At 33.0% G+C, this 18,106-nt stretch overlaps 2 protein-coding genes across 4 annotated transcripts; one reads left to right on the plus strand and one right to left on the minus strand.

Annotated features, from left to right (window-relative positions):
• The first annotated feature begins 304 nt into the window (after positions 1–304).
• LOC133181304 (HSPB1-associated protein 1 homolog) lies at positions 305–7,487 on the plus strand. Of its 2 annotated transcripts, none has more exons than XM_061315828.1 (7): positions 305–511; positions 749–921; positions 2,569–2,705; positions 2,792–2,924; positions 5,727–5,846; positions 6,652–6,801; positions 6,910–7,487. In XM_061315828.1, exons 1-7 carry the CDS (start codon positions 340–342, stop codon positions 7,459–7,461), a joined length of 1,437 nt encoding a protein of 478 aa, XP_061171812.1. In that variant the 5' UTR covers positions 305–339; the 3' UTR covers positions 7,462–7,487. The 2 variants fall into 2 exon arrangements, with proteins under 2 accessions (XP_061171812.1, XP_061171813.1); XM_061315829.1 differs by having other exon boundaries at positions 382–511; positions 739–921.
• An 899-nt stretch (positions 7,488–8,386) lies between these two features.
• LOC133180967 (pre-mRNA-splicing factor SLU7-like) lies at positions 8,387–17,813 on the minus strand. 2 transcript variants are annotated; one of them, XM_061315450.1, is made up of 14 exons: positions 17,707–17,813; positions 17,250–17,440; positions 16,818–16,968; positions 16,598–16,678; positions 14,504–14,671; positions 14,126–14,182; positions 13,341–13,463; positions 13,027–13,124; positions 12,267–12,334; positions 11,950–12,146; positions 11,585–11,689; positions 11,120–11,308; positions 9,580–9,729; positions 8,387–9,008 (listed from the first exon to the last, which is right to left on the minus strand). In XM_061315450.1, exons 2-14 carry the CDS (start codon positions 17,414–17,416, stop codon positions 8,835–8,837), a joined length of 1,728 nt encoding a protein of 575 aa, XP_061171434.1. In that variant the 5' UTR covers positions 17,417–17,440; positions 17,707–17,813; the 3' UTR covers positions 8,387–8,834. The 2 variants fall into 2 exon arrangements, with proteins under 2 accessions (XP_061171434.1, XP_061171433.1); XM_061315449.1 differs by lacking the exon at positions 17,707–17,813 and having other exon boundaries at positions 17,250–17,465.
• Between the last annotated feature and the right edge of the window lie 293 nt (positions 17,814–18,106).

Here is an 18,106-nt window from a genome sequence, read left to right on the forward strand (position 1 = left end):
TATATAGGTCCCTAGTATATAGGTCCCTGATTCCAGATAAACTTTTTTTAGGAAGGCAGAGGCGGAGAGGCATTTTCTGTGGAAAACACAAACTTAATTTGAAGCAAAGGATATGGATGTTTTGGCAGGAGGTCAAAATTATCCGAGGCCAAATTGATTGAAGTCTACCCCCAATGCCAATTCACGTTTTTTAAAATGCTGGAAAGACGGATTTTTTTTTTTTCACTTTTAGTATCTATCAAGTTGCTTCCGGTGTTGAGTTTCCTTTTACCATTCCGCGTTCTCTGCAAATAATGAAATATTGGCAATTTCGAGGCACTGAATCATAATAAGATTACGATGTCGAGATCCGATACTGATATATCTGCGATGATTTGTAGTCCAGATTGCCCACCGCTAATTTTTAACAACATGACTAGTCAGTGGGAATCAAGACAATGGAATATAGAGCTGTTATCTCATCAAATCACACAGAAGTTATCTTGCAAGCTTTCTCCAAGGGAAAGTCAAAGTAAGATGATCTAATATAAAGGACATGATTGCGATTCTTTGGTTTTACTTGTAAGCCTGTTTGTATAGAAGTTTTGGTTTCTATTAAAATTCTACTCTGCACAAGAGGTGCTTTGTGCGACTCCCTGAGCTCGCCATTTAACAATATTTAGAATCTATATTGAAAGCAATGCAATTAAGCCAGTATATTCATGACAGAAACCAGAATATTTGATTATGCCCATACAGTATATTTCAGATTTATGGGAGACACAGTGTATTCATGAGGATGTCACATTGAAAGAATTCTATTCATGGATGCAAACAAATGATGATAAATCAAATCCACTTTATAAATACCAACCGGAGGACTTCTCGTGTTACATAGATTATAAATATATGAAAGACATTTCACCCAAAGAACATCTTAAGGTTAGAAAATATCTTTTTTTTTCTATAGTATGTACACCTATGTGCACCAGTAAAAAATGTTTATTGCTTATTAGCATCTTGACATTGTCAAGGTTTTGTGATATCGTACCTTTTCTCTTTATGTAGAGGAACAATATCACAAAACCTTGACATTGTGAAGATGTGCTTATACATGTAGTGTTTTTCTTTTGTATTCTTACAAAACAAACTGGGAAAATATCTGCTTTTTCAGAGCTCCAGATAATTTTTTACCTCAAAGTGTATTTACTCCCTGATTTTCAAATCAATGCAGATTTTGCTTTTCAGCTAAATAATCAAAGAGTATTTTGTTAATCTATTGCTCTTTTTACATCTAATGTGATATTTAGCTTGTTATTGAAATAAGTGTTTTTGAAAGAGGAATGTAAAATACGGACAGTTTCTGCATTAATCAATTACTAATAGGTTGATGAAATTTTAAAAATTTTGTCAGCTTTATCTATAACCGAGAAACATTTCATTTCTTTCACCAGAAAGACCATAGGGTAGGCAAAGTTACCACAGGCACAACGGAACTCCATTTAAGATTAGGCCTATATCGATCGTAGGAAGAGTTTACCGAGAAAAATATCCTTCCTTTGGCCAGAAAAAATTAATCTTTAGATTCTCATCCCCATCTGCCCCTCTCAAAATGTCCCACCCCGTTGTTTTTTTTTTTAATCAAAAATATATATTTATATTAGGTTTTCATATATTGGCATCGATCGAGGTAATAGTTTTAGAGTTCGAGTGTAGAGTTTGCGTTAAAAGTCTCGTGGCGCTATTTATAGCACAGGAGCATGTGGAAAGCAAAAAAGGAATTATTTTCATACAATTAATAAATGTTGAAGGCGAACTTTAGATGACATTACTACAGAAAATGGTAAATATATAAGAACTGATTAACAGTGATAAAGGATAACTTAGACACCATTCGTGTTTTGCGCAATTTTGACAATATCGACGTGTACGCGTCAAGAACGAAAATTTGGTTGTTATTTGAACAGTGGAAATCTGTGATATTTTTAGACAAAATATGAATATTTAATATTCAAATCATTCTCCCGAACGGAAAATCGAACTATGTTATTTCGAATACGCTTATAAATCACTATTTCCTTTCGATAAAAATTGAAACACTGACCTGACCTCAATTCACATAATTAAATCGTACTTGTGTCATTCAATCCGTCGTACGCAGTACTTTTGTAGTGTAATGCTTATTTATGATTGCTAATGCGTAATTGTACGCCCTGATTTAATTTCTAATGCGTATTTTGAAAAATTCAATGCATATTTCTGCAAATACGCACCTTATCTGGAGCTCTGTTTTTAATTAAGGTAGTTGGGAGAAAACCTTTACAAGATTTCCCAAATAATGTATCTGTAAAAAGTTATAAATTACTAGATAAAAAAAAAAACATACACAAAATATTTGCAAGAAAACTTGCAAAAATAAATGTTCATTCTTTATGAAATTAATATATTTAAATTATTTTGCTGTCAAAATCAGAGCAGAAAAGAAAAATTGTCTAAGAACTGGTTACATGGTAACATGTTGACAGAAAGTGAATTGAATACAGTTTCATCAAGGCTAAAATAATCACATTACCAGTAAATATTTTCCAGGCAGTAGACTGGGAAGTGTTCGGATTTCCAGGGCGGGACGGAACAGAAAGCACGATCTGGATTGGAACAGAAGGATGTTATACTAACTGTCACTATGACACATATGGATTTAATCTGGTAGCACAAATTCAAGGAAGGTAGGTAGGATAATGACAAAATGTTATGCGTTTTAATAGTACTGCCACAACTCTAAATCTAAATGCTGTATTATATTTTGTATTAGGAAGCGCTGGATTTTGTTTCCTCCCTGGGAGAGTTTCTATCTTTATCCCACAAGAATTCCTTATGAAGAGTCAAGTGTGTTCAGTGAAGTGAATGTAAAAAATCCAGATTATCAACAGCATTCAGAATTTAAGGTACTGTACATATAATTTGTATAAATTTACAGGTGTTTAAAAAAAAATTAATTTCAGTTTTAGAAGAAGTACTGGTTTGAAGGATTTATGACAATCATTGTAAACATCAAGGGTTCCATGGTCCTTGAAAATCACCTGAGTATTATATAGCAAGTTTTTCTCAATATAAACTTTATACATATCACATTTATTAATTGCTCCATAAAATTTTGCAAACAGTTTGTTTTGGGTACAAAACCAACGAGTAGGTCTAAGGGTGCTATTCAGACTTCTGAAAGAGAACTCATTATGATACACTCATATACCAAAAATCAGCTCAATATTTGCAAGTGTTTAGAAAAAATGTGCGGAAAACCAAGTGAGACAGACAGACAGACAGAGGGACAGCTAGACAGGTGGACAGATGAGGAGGAAACCTATAGTCCCCTATGGTTTCACTGGTAGGAGACTAAAAAAATTAGACATGAAATTTACATGCCTGCAGATATTGTGCACTGAAACTATTATTAAAATTGGCTCAATTAACAATTTCAAAGATAACTAGACCTTTTTTGTCGTTCAACAAAAACGGAGGGCTTTTCGACGCTTAAAATCACAAGGACCTTAAAGAGCGATAACTCTAATTAAATAAAAAAACATTTTAAAAAAATAATCAAACCGGATCAAGTCTTCAGGAGCTTTTAAATATGAAAACCTGAAGAGTAAGTAATTCTCACTAGAGCTCTGCAGAGGGAGGTAACTCTTACAATGTTATTTTGAAAATTACTTAACGTTACTATATTTCAGGTGTCTAAAACACCTATAAGGGGTCAAAAAGTGACCCCACGGACCATAATTTTCAAATTGTACCCTTTATGCTGAACTCAGAACCGAAAACTGTTCAAAAATTCATTGAGAAATAAAAATGTTACAAGGGAAAATCTGTTTTAAATATAAGCCCCTTGAAATCCCTTATTTTTCAGAATTTTATATTCAGGCCCTATAGGGGTTGAAACAATATCAAAGTCATTATAACACTGAATTTTCACAAGAATATCTTATTTAGTTTAGGAGATATCGTGACATGTGCATTTTTCTATTTAACATGGGAACTCCCATAAACAAATTCAGAGATTCATAAAACCGGAAGTACTTGTCATATGCATACCAAACTTGAAACCTAAAGAGTATGTAAGCCCGCCAACAGATATGCAAAGGGTGATAATTCTTACTTCATCATATTTGAAATAAATAAAAATTACATTATTTCAGTCCTCTGTCACTCCTAAAAGGGGTCAAAAAGTGACCCCACGGACCATAATTTTTAGATTGTACTCTTTAAGCTAAACCCAGAAAAGAGAACTGTTTAAAAATTCATTAAGAATTAAAAAAGTTATGGACAAAGGTCAATTTTCATCTCTGGCCCCTAGAAATCCCTTTTTTCCCAGAAATTCCTTTTCAAACCCTAATGGGGTTGAAATAATATCACAGTCATTATATAGCTAAATTTTCACAAGAATATCTTGATTACTTTAAGAGATATCGTGAAATGTGCAATTTTCCATTTAACATGGGAACTCCCATAGACAAATTCAGAGATTCATTTAACCGGAAGTACTTGTCATATGCATACCAAACTTGAAACCTAAAGAATATGTAAGCCTGTTAACTGATGTTCAAAGGGAGATAACTCTTACTCAACTATTTTTGAAATGAATAAAAATTACATTATTTCAGTCTTCTATAACTCCTATAAGGGGTCAAAAAGTGACCCCACGGACCATAATTTTTAGATTGTTCTCTTTGATCTGAACCCAGAATAGCAAACTGTTTAAAAATTCATTGAGAAATAAAAAAGTTACAGGAAAAAGTATGTTTTCAATGTTGGCCCCTAGAAATCCCTTATTTTCCCGAATTATCTTTTAGTGACCTAATGAGGTTGGTACCGTATCAAAATCATTTTACACTGAAAATCTCACAAGAATATCTTGATTATTTTAAGAGAAAACGTGCCACGACTGATTTCAATTTAACATAGAAACTCCCATAGACAATTTTCAAAGACCCCTAAAACCGGAAGTTCGGCTTGGATCGATATGAAACTTACAGTATATGTTCAACTTATTAGTTTTAACATATTTCAATGCCCAAAATAATTTTCAAAGCTTAATTGTGACTTTTAAAAATTTCAACCCCCCTTTTTGAATGTTTGAAGTCCTATATCTCAGAAAGTATCAGTGGTCGAAAATCACCACCGCTAACTTTTTTGTAGGTATTGGTCTCTAAAATTTGTATCTTGAATTTGAGAGTCTAGACATTCAAAATGAGAAAGATTTTAGCTTCTTTAGGTATTTCAGTTTTTCTTTAGTAGAAACCGGAAGTGACTAAACCGGAAGTTCAGTTCCTTACATACGCGAGATATTTACATTTGCTATTTAGAGGTTATCAGAGAAAAATCCTATTTCTAAAGGTACTCCTCAAATGCTGAACGAAAAAAGTGTTCAGTATAATAATAATAATAATAATAATAATAATAAAAAAGACGAAAACAATAGGGCTTTTCGCCTGAAAGCGAAAAGCCCTAATTAAAATGTTCAGAAGAGTATAGATTCACACCTAGACAGACAAAAATAAAATAGTAAAAGGTTATCCGAGTGACTCGGGTGTTTTAAGAATAGAACGTACATGTATATATATTTCATAAAAGTGAATGTCTGTTTGTGGTTCATGTACAGTGTATATAAAGAAAGCCAGTCAGGTGATTCAGAAAAAGAAAAGAACGTTTATTTCTTTATGGTATAGTTGTTTTACATATATCTACAGAAAGCCAATCCCTACATTGTGATACTGGAGCCAGGACAGGTCCTGTACGTACCTCGTCATTGGTGGCACTATGTGGAGAGCCTTGAGGATTCAATCAGCATCAACACGTGGATTGATACAGTAAGGGTACTAATCCTGCTCAGTGAATAAAACATGATTTCTAAGTTTCTTCTATTCAGTTTGTTTTACAGTAAACTCCTGCAAATTTACTCTTCTCTCAACTGTGCAGAAATAATGAAACTTTAGATGATAAAGGACTCTCTGTTTATCAAGGAAACAATAAAAAGATTGGTAAATCTTTTTTAAAGCTTTCTTATTGAGAAAAACAGAAGTTGAGAGTTGAAAGCCATTCAAAGCATGAACTTAATGACAATCTCCAAATTTTTTTGTTGGCATCATATATCAACAAGACATTCAATGTAATAAAATAAATAGTGCATGTTTTGAGGGTAACAGCTAATAAAATTGACACCCTGAGAGAAAATAATTGTCAAACTACATCTGTAGTTTATTTTACACGTACTGTACAGTAGATCACCAATTTTTCGCAACACCTTATTTTCACGAGATAGGTATTTGGTATTTATAAGCGAGACAGAATTTTCACAAATTCTGGGTATTGTTGTTTATAATCTATACCATAAAAAATATACTCAAGAAAGAAATTTTATCGAGCAGACCTGCTCCTGTAATTATGCAAAAATAAAGTTCTCGTGAATTAGTGATTTACAGTTTGTTTACCAAGGATGGTAACACATGGTAGCATATGCTGCCAGGGTAGTCATTATTCATAAACACAAGAAAATGCAGTGAATATAAAGTAGTTACTGGTATATTCATGTATAAAGATGATTCACCTAAACAAATTCATATATCACCTTCACTTGTTCTGAAGAAGATAAAATATACAAAGTGCTGTTTGCAGGAAGAGGACTTAGAAAGCCGTGTATCAGAGGCCATTACAAGGTGCTTGTTTTCCACACTGTTAGGGGCTAGGGACCAGTTAAAGGAAGATCACCAAGAGCACCAGTCAAAGAAAGATCATAAAGAGGATAATTGGATAAACCCCGGCGAGGTTAGTGGATCAATATTAATTTTTAATAGTTTTTCATTAACAAGTGCTATGTGAAAGACTTCCTTTATATAAATGATATTTGTTAAAAGAAAGCATTTATTATTGCAGGAAATTCTGCCACTTGATACAAATATTCAGCTCTTACAGTTGGCACTGACAATGAAATATGGTGCAGAGGAGAAAGATAAAAATACTCAGAACATGTTGTGTAATGCTCTCAGAAACATTCCAGTTCGAGGCAATGACAGATTTTACAGAAAGAAGAGAAAATTTAGTGAAAATCTGGAAACTTATGATAAAAGAGAAGCAGCCAAAAATCTTAAATCTGAACAAGAAGAAAAATGTAAGCTTGATAGGGGAGATAATTTAAAAGAAGATTTAAATGAAGAATTGTGTTCTCAAGATTTACTTACTAGTAGTGGACATGATTTTCCTTATATTGTTATTGTTGAGAGTAAAATCAAAGAAGATGAAAGCAAAGAAATTAAACCCTCCAAAAATGGAAAGACAGACTTAAAATCTAAGACTCCTGCAAACCTGTGCAAGTCATTTGCTGAAAGGTGTAAAAATGAAACTTATTCTAAAGTGTTTGAAAGACTGGTCAAAAGTGTGCTGCATCCACATGTTATACAAACAATATTAACACAGCTTAATCAATAATAAACAACTCTAACATTCAACTAAAAGTGTTATTGAATAGCCAACTCTGTGAACAATAACCAATGCCAATTTTTTCACACATAGTTTTTATAGTTAAAATAATACTACATTTGTAAACAAGATGTGCTTGTGAAACACTGATGCCCCCATATGGCAGCTCATGGCAAAGGTTAAAGTTTTTTAAATACAAGTCAAATTTTCAAGGTCAATGCAAACACATCAAAATTGTTGGTAAACCAAGGGAAGGTCTTGTCGCAATGAAAACATGTGTGAAATATGAAAGCTGTAGCAGCAACTGTTGAAACTCCAAGGTCAAGGTCAATGCCAAAATTTTGGAATCCAAAGGAAGGTCTTGTCACAAGGAATATACATGTGAAGTATGAAAGCCCTAGCACCAGCTGTTCAAAATGTTTCGCTAAGGTTAAAAGTAGGTCAAACTCCAAGCTCAAAGGGTCAAAGATGTTGGTATCCAAGGAAGGTCTTGTCACAAGGAATGCACATGTGAAGTATGAAAGCCATAGCTCCAACCAATCAAAAGTTATGGCCAAGGTTAAATTTTTCAAAATTAAAGTAGGTCAAACTCCAAGGTCAAAGGGTCAAAGTTGTATCCAGAGGAAGGTCTTGTCACAAGGAATACACACGTGAAGTATGAAAGCCCTAGCACCAACTGTTCAAAAGTTATGGCCAAGGTTGCTACATTTTTTCTTGAACATGTACCAATTTTCAATGAATAACTTTTTTTTTTTGATTTCCATACTTTTATTATGGATATGTACATGTGCATATAATGAAATTCATGAGTGCCAATGTCTCTTAATGTAGTTGGCAATTAATTTCCATGCAAAGGGTTTCAAAATAATTGAAACTTAAATTGTTTAGGAACAGTATACATATCAGCTGTATTGCATACCAAACATTTCACAAATTAAAATTCATCTCTGTATTAAGGAAACTTCATATTAAATAAATACATTTACAAATAATTACCTCACCTGACCACTTTAAGAAAAATTATCACAGTTAAATAAAATATTTGAATACAGACAAATCTTTCGAAATCAATTCCAATGAAACTTTTCATAGTTTATAATTTTATCTCCTCTGTCCTGAGGGAATTAGCACTTGCTATTTAATACTGGAAGAAAGTAATAAAAGACGTGTCAGGAGTTGAATGTACAGTTGATCTGTATTTCACCAAAGTTCTGTATTTTCACCATAGTTGGACACCTAAATATACAGAAGACAAGATGAGGTCCTTTTGCCTTCATGAAATGTAGCAGAGGTCCTCTGTCCCCTCAGCTATGTAACATGTAACAGAGGTCCTCAGTCCTCTCAGCTATGTAACATGTAACAGTGGTCCTCTGTCCTCTCAGCTATGAGAAATGTGACATGGGATCCTCCGTTCTTCTTTGTTTCATCCTCCAGGCCTCCATCTCCTCTTCACTAGGGGCTACGTTAGTATACATACTGTTGTATGGTCGCTTACGTTCATCCATAGACAGAAGATGATCTGCTTTCTTCTGCTGCTCCTCCTCTTTCTTCAGAGCCTAAAATGTCAATTTCAAAGGTGTAAAGAACTTTAACATCTGTACAATTCAAGGTTTCAATAAGTATTTCTCATCTGAGAAGATACATGCCAAACCCCTGGGTTGTGAAAATGCATATTCAATTACAAACTAGGGCTCAACCCTTCGAGAGGTTTGAAGCATTAAACATGTATATGCAGTTTGATGCATTACATAAAGTATGTAAAATTTACACAGTTTTGTCAAAACAGACATACACCTGAATAGACACACTGACCACCAAACAAACAAGACAGTTAGGAGACTGTAATTCTTATACAGAAATGAATCTCCGTTGAAATCTTACCACATCTTGCCAGTCATAAGCTCATATTTGGTGAAGAAAAATTATATACATTCCAAAATATTCTGTTGTTCATTATAAATCAAGCTTATAAATATGCAACCAAACTTAACTCATATAAATGTTCTTGAACAGAAGTACATGTACTTCTGATTATACACTTTTTCTAAATATACATTTACTGAGTAAAGAGCTTTATGTGCTTTGCTGCATCGTTTGTATAATCGTATAAAACATTAGAATAAGTACCTCTTTCAGTTTTCTTTCTCGTATCGCCTCTTCATCCTCCGACTCTGACTCGCTGCTGCTGCTACTTTTACTCTTCTTTTTGTGTTTCCTCTTATTTTTCTTTTTCTTCTTCTTTTTCTTTTCTTTTGATAATAATTTTTCCTGATGTTGCTATAATAAGGAAAGAAATTATAGGACTGAGGTACTCAGAGTACAAAACATCAATATTCATGTTTATCATATAGTTAATAGTCTATAATAAAAAACTACTAAAAGTCTAATTGAATATGAGTAGGCCTCAAAACATTCCAAATGCTAGCATTCAATATCAAAATGTGTCTTTGTAAATAAAAAATGTCATCTGATCAACAGCTCAATGGTAATATTTATGATGGTAGTGGCAGCTGACATGTAAGTAAGATGTGTCTATTTCTATACAAAATTGAAATTATTATTACTAATCCAATGCCTATAAACCCCAATAAAAATGTCAGTAAGCAAATCTCCGTGCTTGTAGGGTCATTGGAATGATGTAATATTGAACACTTCCAGGACAAACGCTGCTATTGCAAACTTAATGTTAATACTGGTTTTGAATAATTCTCATTAATTTGGAGTTATTTCATTTAAATGATTAATATAAATCAATAGGAAAATGTTTTAGCTATGTAAAAAAAAAAGAGTTATAGAACTTAAATTGGTGAATTTTGGGACTTGTTGGCTGTACAATGCACTCACAAGCTTATGCAATATTCAAGAAAAGTTCAAAAACCCTATAATATTGCACTTGTGTAACTTTTGACAGTCAACAAAGGACTAAACACAGAAATATTTGAAGAATGCTCATTCTAACATCAGATGACTTGAATTTGCAAGTCCATGCTAACATGAATAACTTTCAGCAATTCAAGTATACAAGTAATCTAAAAATATTTGCCCAAATATTAAATGTCCTACATTTGTTACATTTACATACATGTATCATGGCCCCTACCTTGAGTTACAGTATGGCACTACCTGTAGTAGTGACTTTGGAATTATGACCCCTACCTATAGCAGTAACTTTAAAGTTATGGTCCCTAACTGTAGCTATGGCCCCTATTTGTAGCAGTGACTGTGCAGTTTTGGTCCCTACTTGTAGCAGTGACTATGGAGTTATGGCCCCTATTTGTAGCAGTGACTGTGGAGTTATGGCCCCTACTTGTAGCAGTGACTATGGAGTTATGGCCTCTATTTGTAGCAGTGACTGTGGAGTTATGGCCCCTACTTGTAGCAGTGACTGTGGAGTTATGGTCCCTAATTGTAGCAGTGACTGTGGAGTTATGGCCCCTACTTGTAGCAGTGATTGTGGAATATGGCCCCTACTTGTAGTAGTGACTATAGAGTTATGGCCCCTATTTGTAGCAGTGACTGTGGAGTTTTGGTCCCCACCTGTAGCAGACTATGGAGTTATGGCCCCCACTGGTAGCAGAAACTATGGCATTACAATCCCTACCTATAACAGTGACTATAGAGTTTAAGCCTGTACTAGTAGCAGAAACTATGGAGTTACGACCCCTACCTGTAGCAGTGACTTTGGAGCTTCCTCATCCTCTTCCTCAATCTCCTCCTCTCCATTCCTAATGGTGGGGATAATATCTGTGTTGGAGGCCTCAATCCCTGCTGCCCCAGTGCAGTAGGACTCCTTAATGAAGCTCTGACAACACTTGTAGCCCCATCTACCATCTTTCCAGAATGAACCCCAAACAGACTGTAATTACAAAAAGTGTATGAAATTTTGGCTTTGAGAAATTTTGTCTTTGAAAATACATATAGTAACATTTTAAAACCTTTGTTTTGTAGATTATTAGAGCCTTTTATGGTACAAAAAATTTATAGAAATTCAAGATATCATAAACAACATTCTTCCACAAACACATGGATGTTTGATGAACCTTTATCAACAATATTAAAGAAATCAGTATTCAAGATCATATTTTTGGTTTAGAAAGTTTAGTTTTATTCAGTAAATAGTCCAACTACTCACTGTATGATTATTTATGTAGACATCTTCTTCATACTTTGATCTGACCACTGGTTTTTCATTCCCTTTAATTACTGAACCATGTCGAGAATACTCCACATAATCCTCCTACAAAACAAGTCACAGTAAAAAATAATGTCACAATCAATATGGGCTGAAGAAGTAAAACTTTATATATAGGAATTTATGCTTATTAACTTGCACATGGAGACATGGTAAACAAAAAGTCCTACTTCATTTCAGTTTTTATCCCATACAGTTTATATATAGAATTGGTGTATCAACATCTAAAAATTCACAAGTAATATTTCAGTGAACCTTTCATTTGTATCATATAAAATATTTTTAATCTATAAAAAAAAACTTACTGTTTGTGCCATTAAGAGCTGTTTGGGAGGGGCTTGTAAATGCTCCTCTCCTCCATATTTGTCCAGAATGCTCTCCTTGGCACTGGATTTAAAGTCCTCTTTCCTCTTCTGCACTTCTTTAGTGAGTAGTTCTAATTTGGTGGGATCTGCTTGTAAGTGCACATCTGTTCCATGTTCATAGGCTTCCCAAGCAAACACTGTATTAGGATAATTTAAACTGGTTAGCATCTACACACAATATCAAGCCTTCCTTCTGAGTACAACGTAAGTGATGCACTTTTATCCTTTTTATCTTAAAAGTATCTTAGAAGGTTTACCTTGTTTTTTGGCAAATTCATGTGCATCTCCAGAGAATCTGACAAAGTTGTCTCCTGCATACTTTTGCCTGTCATTAAATAAAGATAAAGATTTATTATTCATTTTTAATTTAACTCAATATCAAGATATTTATGTATGTCTTCTATCCCTGAGTTTTGGTGGGGAGATAGAAAACAAACAGCAAGTTGGATAAAAACCATGTGAAATTCTTTTTATTACTATGTTTTACAAAACTATCCCATGTTTTACAATTAACTTCAACACTTTCACACAAAATCCATTGTGACGTCACCACTGTTGATATGAAAACGTTATCATATAACCAATATCCACTGTGCAAAGGGGTAAACATGTGATATGTATAGCATGTATATGATTGTGTGTGTGCTGCACCTTGAACAATATTGAATTTCCCACTTAATTCATCTTAACTACTATCAGAAAGTTATTGAGAAAGAAAGTTGTACACTTAATATTACATGTACAATGAAATCTGTCTAATCAGACATGCACTAGAAGACAGATTTTGTGTCGGAATAGTCATTAGACAGGGTGTCAGTTTACACACAGTCTAAAGAACATGGAATATAGTAAAATGGGAATGAGAATAAATGACAGAACTCATGTGAAACAGATTGCATAGATGTCACATTAGACAGTTTTCACTGTAATTGGTATTTGTATGATTATATTAAACAATGTATCAATATTTTACTACATATTCAACTCCACATTTGAAAAATTGTTTCATGAACCTACTCCATCTCTATGTTTCCAGTGTTTTTATATGGATTTTCCCTCATAGAACGAGTTTTGGGATCATAAAAGGCAGAGTTTGGATCAAGGTTGTACAAATACTGCAAGTAAATAGAAAAGATGAATTAGGTACATGTTATGATACACTATTAAGTACATTTTTTTCTTGCTTTGTTTCAGTTTTGTTGAATTAACTTTTCCTTATTTTGCTTAAATTATTTAAAATTCAAATTAATTTTATTGTATGTATTTCAGGTTGTAGTATACAATATATCATATAGTTACAAATATACAAGATTAAAATAAAGCTGACTAACTTTAGCTGTGTCCTCTCTGATTCGGAGATTCCTAACTGTGATACGCTGTTTGGTCTCAAACTTTTGACCAGGCATGTCTACATCATCTGCATATTTATCCTCATCCTCACTGTCACCTTGAGACTAAAGAAAAAAATGTTAAAACTCTGGTAAATAGAAATTTTCTAGAAAGCTAAATGTACTCAAAATAACATTAGTTATGCTAAATACATATTTTAAAGCAGGAAAATATATTAACCATGTTGTAATATGATGTGAGACCAACAAATACTTGTAAACATACAGTATATATAAACTAAAAATACCAAAACAAATATCATTACTTTGATACTTAATAAGTAATTAGAAAGTCATTTGATATTTCTTTAAACCAGTAGTCTGTGATGAGACTGTAGCTCTATCCGTGTGTACTACCACCAAAGAAAGATGCATCTTAATATAATCTACTTGTGTAAAGTCTGATCAGACCAAAACTTAGGAGGAGTAATGTCTCAAAAGAATTCAAATTATTTTTTTTATTTTAAGTAACCATGGCAACAGCTTTTGTCAAAATCAAAAACCTATATATAGAATTGTGTACCTTAGTATTTATAGACTACTGGTGTACCAAGTCTTAATGAAATTGAACCAAAACTGTACAGTGAGTAGCATTTTGAAGAATTGTTTACAGACAGACAGATGATGGACTAATGCTAATGCATAATCTTGCGGTCTCTGACCAGTAGAGCTAAAAATAGACATAACTAGATTTTTCATATTTTGTGAAAATTAAAAAGGTGCTTTACTGTTTCAGCAGATTCTTTTCCTTCCAAAAAGTTTGCCTCTTTCAGCATTCTCTTTGCCTTAAGAAAAAAAAACAACAGATATTACAGTCCACTGCATACAATTTACATAATGTTTTATCTTCAGAAAGTAATTACATTCAACAATTTATGGGGAAATTACTGAAAATTTCTTTCTCTAATTACAGCTGCTAACTTTAGAAACAGGCCAGTTTAAAATACAAGTCTTTGAAGATTATGACACAGTTCATGTACTTAAAGTATGGTAAAAAGATACTTGTATAATTTTTTTGTATGCATAATAATAAAACCTAATTACACCTGTTTAACTGATCACATGTGTTTATTCCTATTTATCCCTACACACATATATACACACACCTCTTCCAAGCGGCTGTATTCCTCCCTGACTTTTCTCTGGTGATCTTCCACATCTACGCCAGCTGCATGATCACGCTTACCCTCATAATCAAAGTTTAGGGTAGGAGTAATGTACTCGTCAGGGGCTATATTGTCACCTGTGAATTTGGCACCAATCCTCCTTGGCCTCTGATAATGAAAAATTAAAACATTCTTAGTTCTTCGTTTTTTTTTTTTAAACAAATTCTTGCACATCTACATGTATTTTTGTATATCAATCATTTCAAATCCTTATTTTCAGCATAGAAAGACAAAAAATCTGTACCCTGATAAACAAATTTCAAAATGAACTGTAACCCAAGACAAAGCATGGAAAAGGAATGGTTTCCACCAAGTTATTTGTGATATGCTGCAACTAAAACTGGATTCAATATTGTGTTTACCTAAGGATTCCATATAGTGTTTATCAAATTCAAAGAAAATGTTTAAGCACTGGTGAATTGTGAATCACAAGTAATTTTAGATTTATTTTTTTTTCAAAATCATATTTTGTATCAGTGGATTACGACAATTGTAACATTTTTTTTTTTGAACTTCCAATAACATCATTGTACTCTATATAAGATATTCTAGTGCAATGCATACATGCCAACTTTTGAAAATTCCCATGGGGGATTTTGCACGTGACGACAATTTTCAAAGCTTTAAATTTGCGACATTTTGTCGTGAAAATAAATGTTTATCCCTTTTTTTTTAATTTATAAGATCAATATCACTTGTTAATACAATTTCAGAATAAATAATACAAACAATTTTTTTCCTTCCAAAATTCAAATATCTTTTGCTTAAATAGGTACCTCTCTCACTAAAGAAGTGATATCTGTTTAGTTTAACAACATTATGTTTGAAAAAAGACACATAATTTGGTGAAAATGTTCAACTTTCAGTTCAATAGATTTTTCTGCAAAGTTTTAGAAATATATTAGGTTTTGTTACTGTACAGTTTCTGGAAAACATTTGCAAAATTCTATATTTACATTTTACACAATTAGAATTTCTTAATTGGACATTAAATTGAAAAAAAGAAATATTGAAGAATTGCAATGCATTGTGTGTGAGGGTGTGTCTGTGTGTGTGTGTGAGAGAGAGAGAGATAAGAAAATTTGTTAGTGATATGTACTTTAAACAGAAGTGTCATTTTATTCCTTATTAATGAGTAGACATCATGATGATTAATTTTATCACACACACAAAACAATTTGAAGAAATAAATTTACTCTTGAGGTCATAAATTATTTAAAACAAGGATACCCCCTATCCCAAACAAAAACTAAAATTGTTTTAATCATCATGAACGTTTGCGTAATCTTGGCAGTGTCTCGTGGGTATTCCCTTGTCAAATTACATGGGGGGGGGGGGGGGAGAAATTCAGTGTACTTGAGGTATAAGACTTTGTTGTTTCATCTAAATTATTTACATCTTATTTTAACCAGTAAACTTTACAATATTTTTATTACAAGCAGATAAAATCAGCATCTATGCTTTGTTGTTTTCTACTTTCGTTTTTAAAAAACAATCAACATGGATTAATTCCGATTTTGTTGTTAGTTTATCATATCACTGTATTTATTTTTTGTTTTTATTAAAATGATATTTAATTAACCCCTAAATCTATGTGCACCCCTTCTGACTGAAAAGTTAAATCCCCTAACCGCTCCAGGCTATGTTACCGGTACCTGGACAGCTGTGTGCGTTCAAGCGAGAAGTGATTTCCTGTGGCTAATTAACACCCCTGCATGAGTTAAATAAACAAAGAGACTAATCTGTGTGCATTGAATAAACAAGTCTGATATTATAATCCCGATTGACAAAATATTTCGGTAGGGAAACTCTGAAAATCAGGAATTTTAGACTGAATTTTTTCAAATCGGGATTTTAGGGCATTTTTGCTTTCCCGATCGGGAGAGCGGGATCAAAGGGTAAAATCGGGAGGATCCCGCCTAAATCGGGAAAGTTGGCATGTATGGCAATGTTATGTTAAGGGTCTGTGCAATATGCTATGTACATGTAGATGATTGTGTGTATAAGAAATTTCTAAAGCTTTATTCTCATTACCTCTAAGCAGTCCTTTTTCTTATGAGTCATTGCTCCACAGTTTTCACAAGCTCCTTTTCTAAATTTTGTCACAACTGGACCCTATATTTAAAGCATAATGACTATTCAGACAGAATATCAACATTATTAAGAAATGTTTTTTCCATTTTATCAAAATGATATTTGAACATCTAATTTAAAAAAAAAATCACTGTAATGTAAGAATGGACATCAGTCTTACCTCCTTGAGACCTTTTTTGTACCATGTATTTCTATCATCATAATTTTTCTTTTGGTCTTCCTGTATTCTTTGATGTTTTAGTGTGGCCTGCGTAGCTTGATAGTACCATGGTGCCTGCATAATATACTGGGGAATGTGGGGGTTGATTTCTCTAAAGAAAACAAATACAATGCTTAATACAATCTATATAAATCAAAAGAATGATATATTAAAAATAATAAAAGATGCAAAGACTGAACTACTCGCTTTACAATTATTCATAGAAAATCATAAGGATTCATGTTCTTACTTCTTACCAAATATTTCGAAATTTTTGGGGTTAATTTGTGTTTGATATATTTGGTAAACATATTTTAGAACTAGTTCATATGTTGATAAATCATTGAATGTTTTCGTGATATTTTTGATAACGCAGATGTTTCTGATACTGACTTCCCCTCCTCATCTGTCATGGCTGGTGCTGTTCCAGCTTTTCTCATCTCCTCCAACTCTTTCTGTTTCCTCCAGTCCTCGCGGGACTTCTTTTTTGGTTCATCCTGCTCCTCCGATTTGGCCTTTTTGGCCATCACCGATGGTGGTAAGTTGATTGAAAATGACATGATTATCTGTAGTGTCCTTCAAATCTGTCAATGAAAGTTAGAAGTAGAACTAAAATGCCAATAATGTAAATTCTTCCAAGTCAATTTTCATTGAATCAGAGAAAGACTATGAAACAAGGACATCTCAAAACAACGCTAGTACCGGTTCGAACACTACTTCAAAGAAAACAATTGTAGTGTCCGTGGATAGACAACTGGTTTAGGCGTATCACATACGTAAATTGTTGCAGTAATAATTTCACAAATATATGATACTTTTACATTAATCTGATGTAATCAACCTTGCGTACCAAGATCCAAATGTTGTGACAATGAGATTTCCTAATTCATATCCATAAAACAATCTTTCCAAATCCAACTATATCATATTCAAGGTATTCGTTCAGATTCGCAAGGCTAAGCTTCGTGTTTTCATTTTTCAGGGCCGCTTAGAACTTCAGCGACTTATTTCCGCTGAAAAAAATATGTAAACGAAAAAATTATTCTAACTTTGAAAAGAAAATAAAAATCACAATCTTGTTGAACAAGAATCAAAATATAGGAAAATGTTTACATTTTACAGGATTTTCTATTCAAATATTTTGTGTGCGTTTAGGCTTATTTGGTATTCGTTTTGTCTAAAACTAAATTAACATTCTGAAATTTCGCTGCATTGTTTATTGGTTACAGATCGGAGAAAAAGGTGTAAAA

Source organism: Saccostrea echinata, unplaced genomic scaffold (genome assembly GCF_033153115.1).
Source record: "Saccostrea echinata isolate AGI-Se365-2 ecotype Australia unplaced genomic scaffold, CSIRO_AGI_Sech_v1 ptg000008l, whole genome shotgun sequence".
In the NCBI taxonomy this organism is placed as follows: Eukaryota; Metazoa; Mollusca; class Bivalvia; order Ostreida; family Ostreidae; genus Saccostrea; species Saccostrea echinata.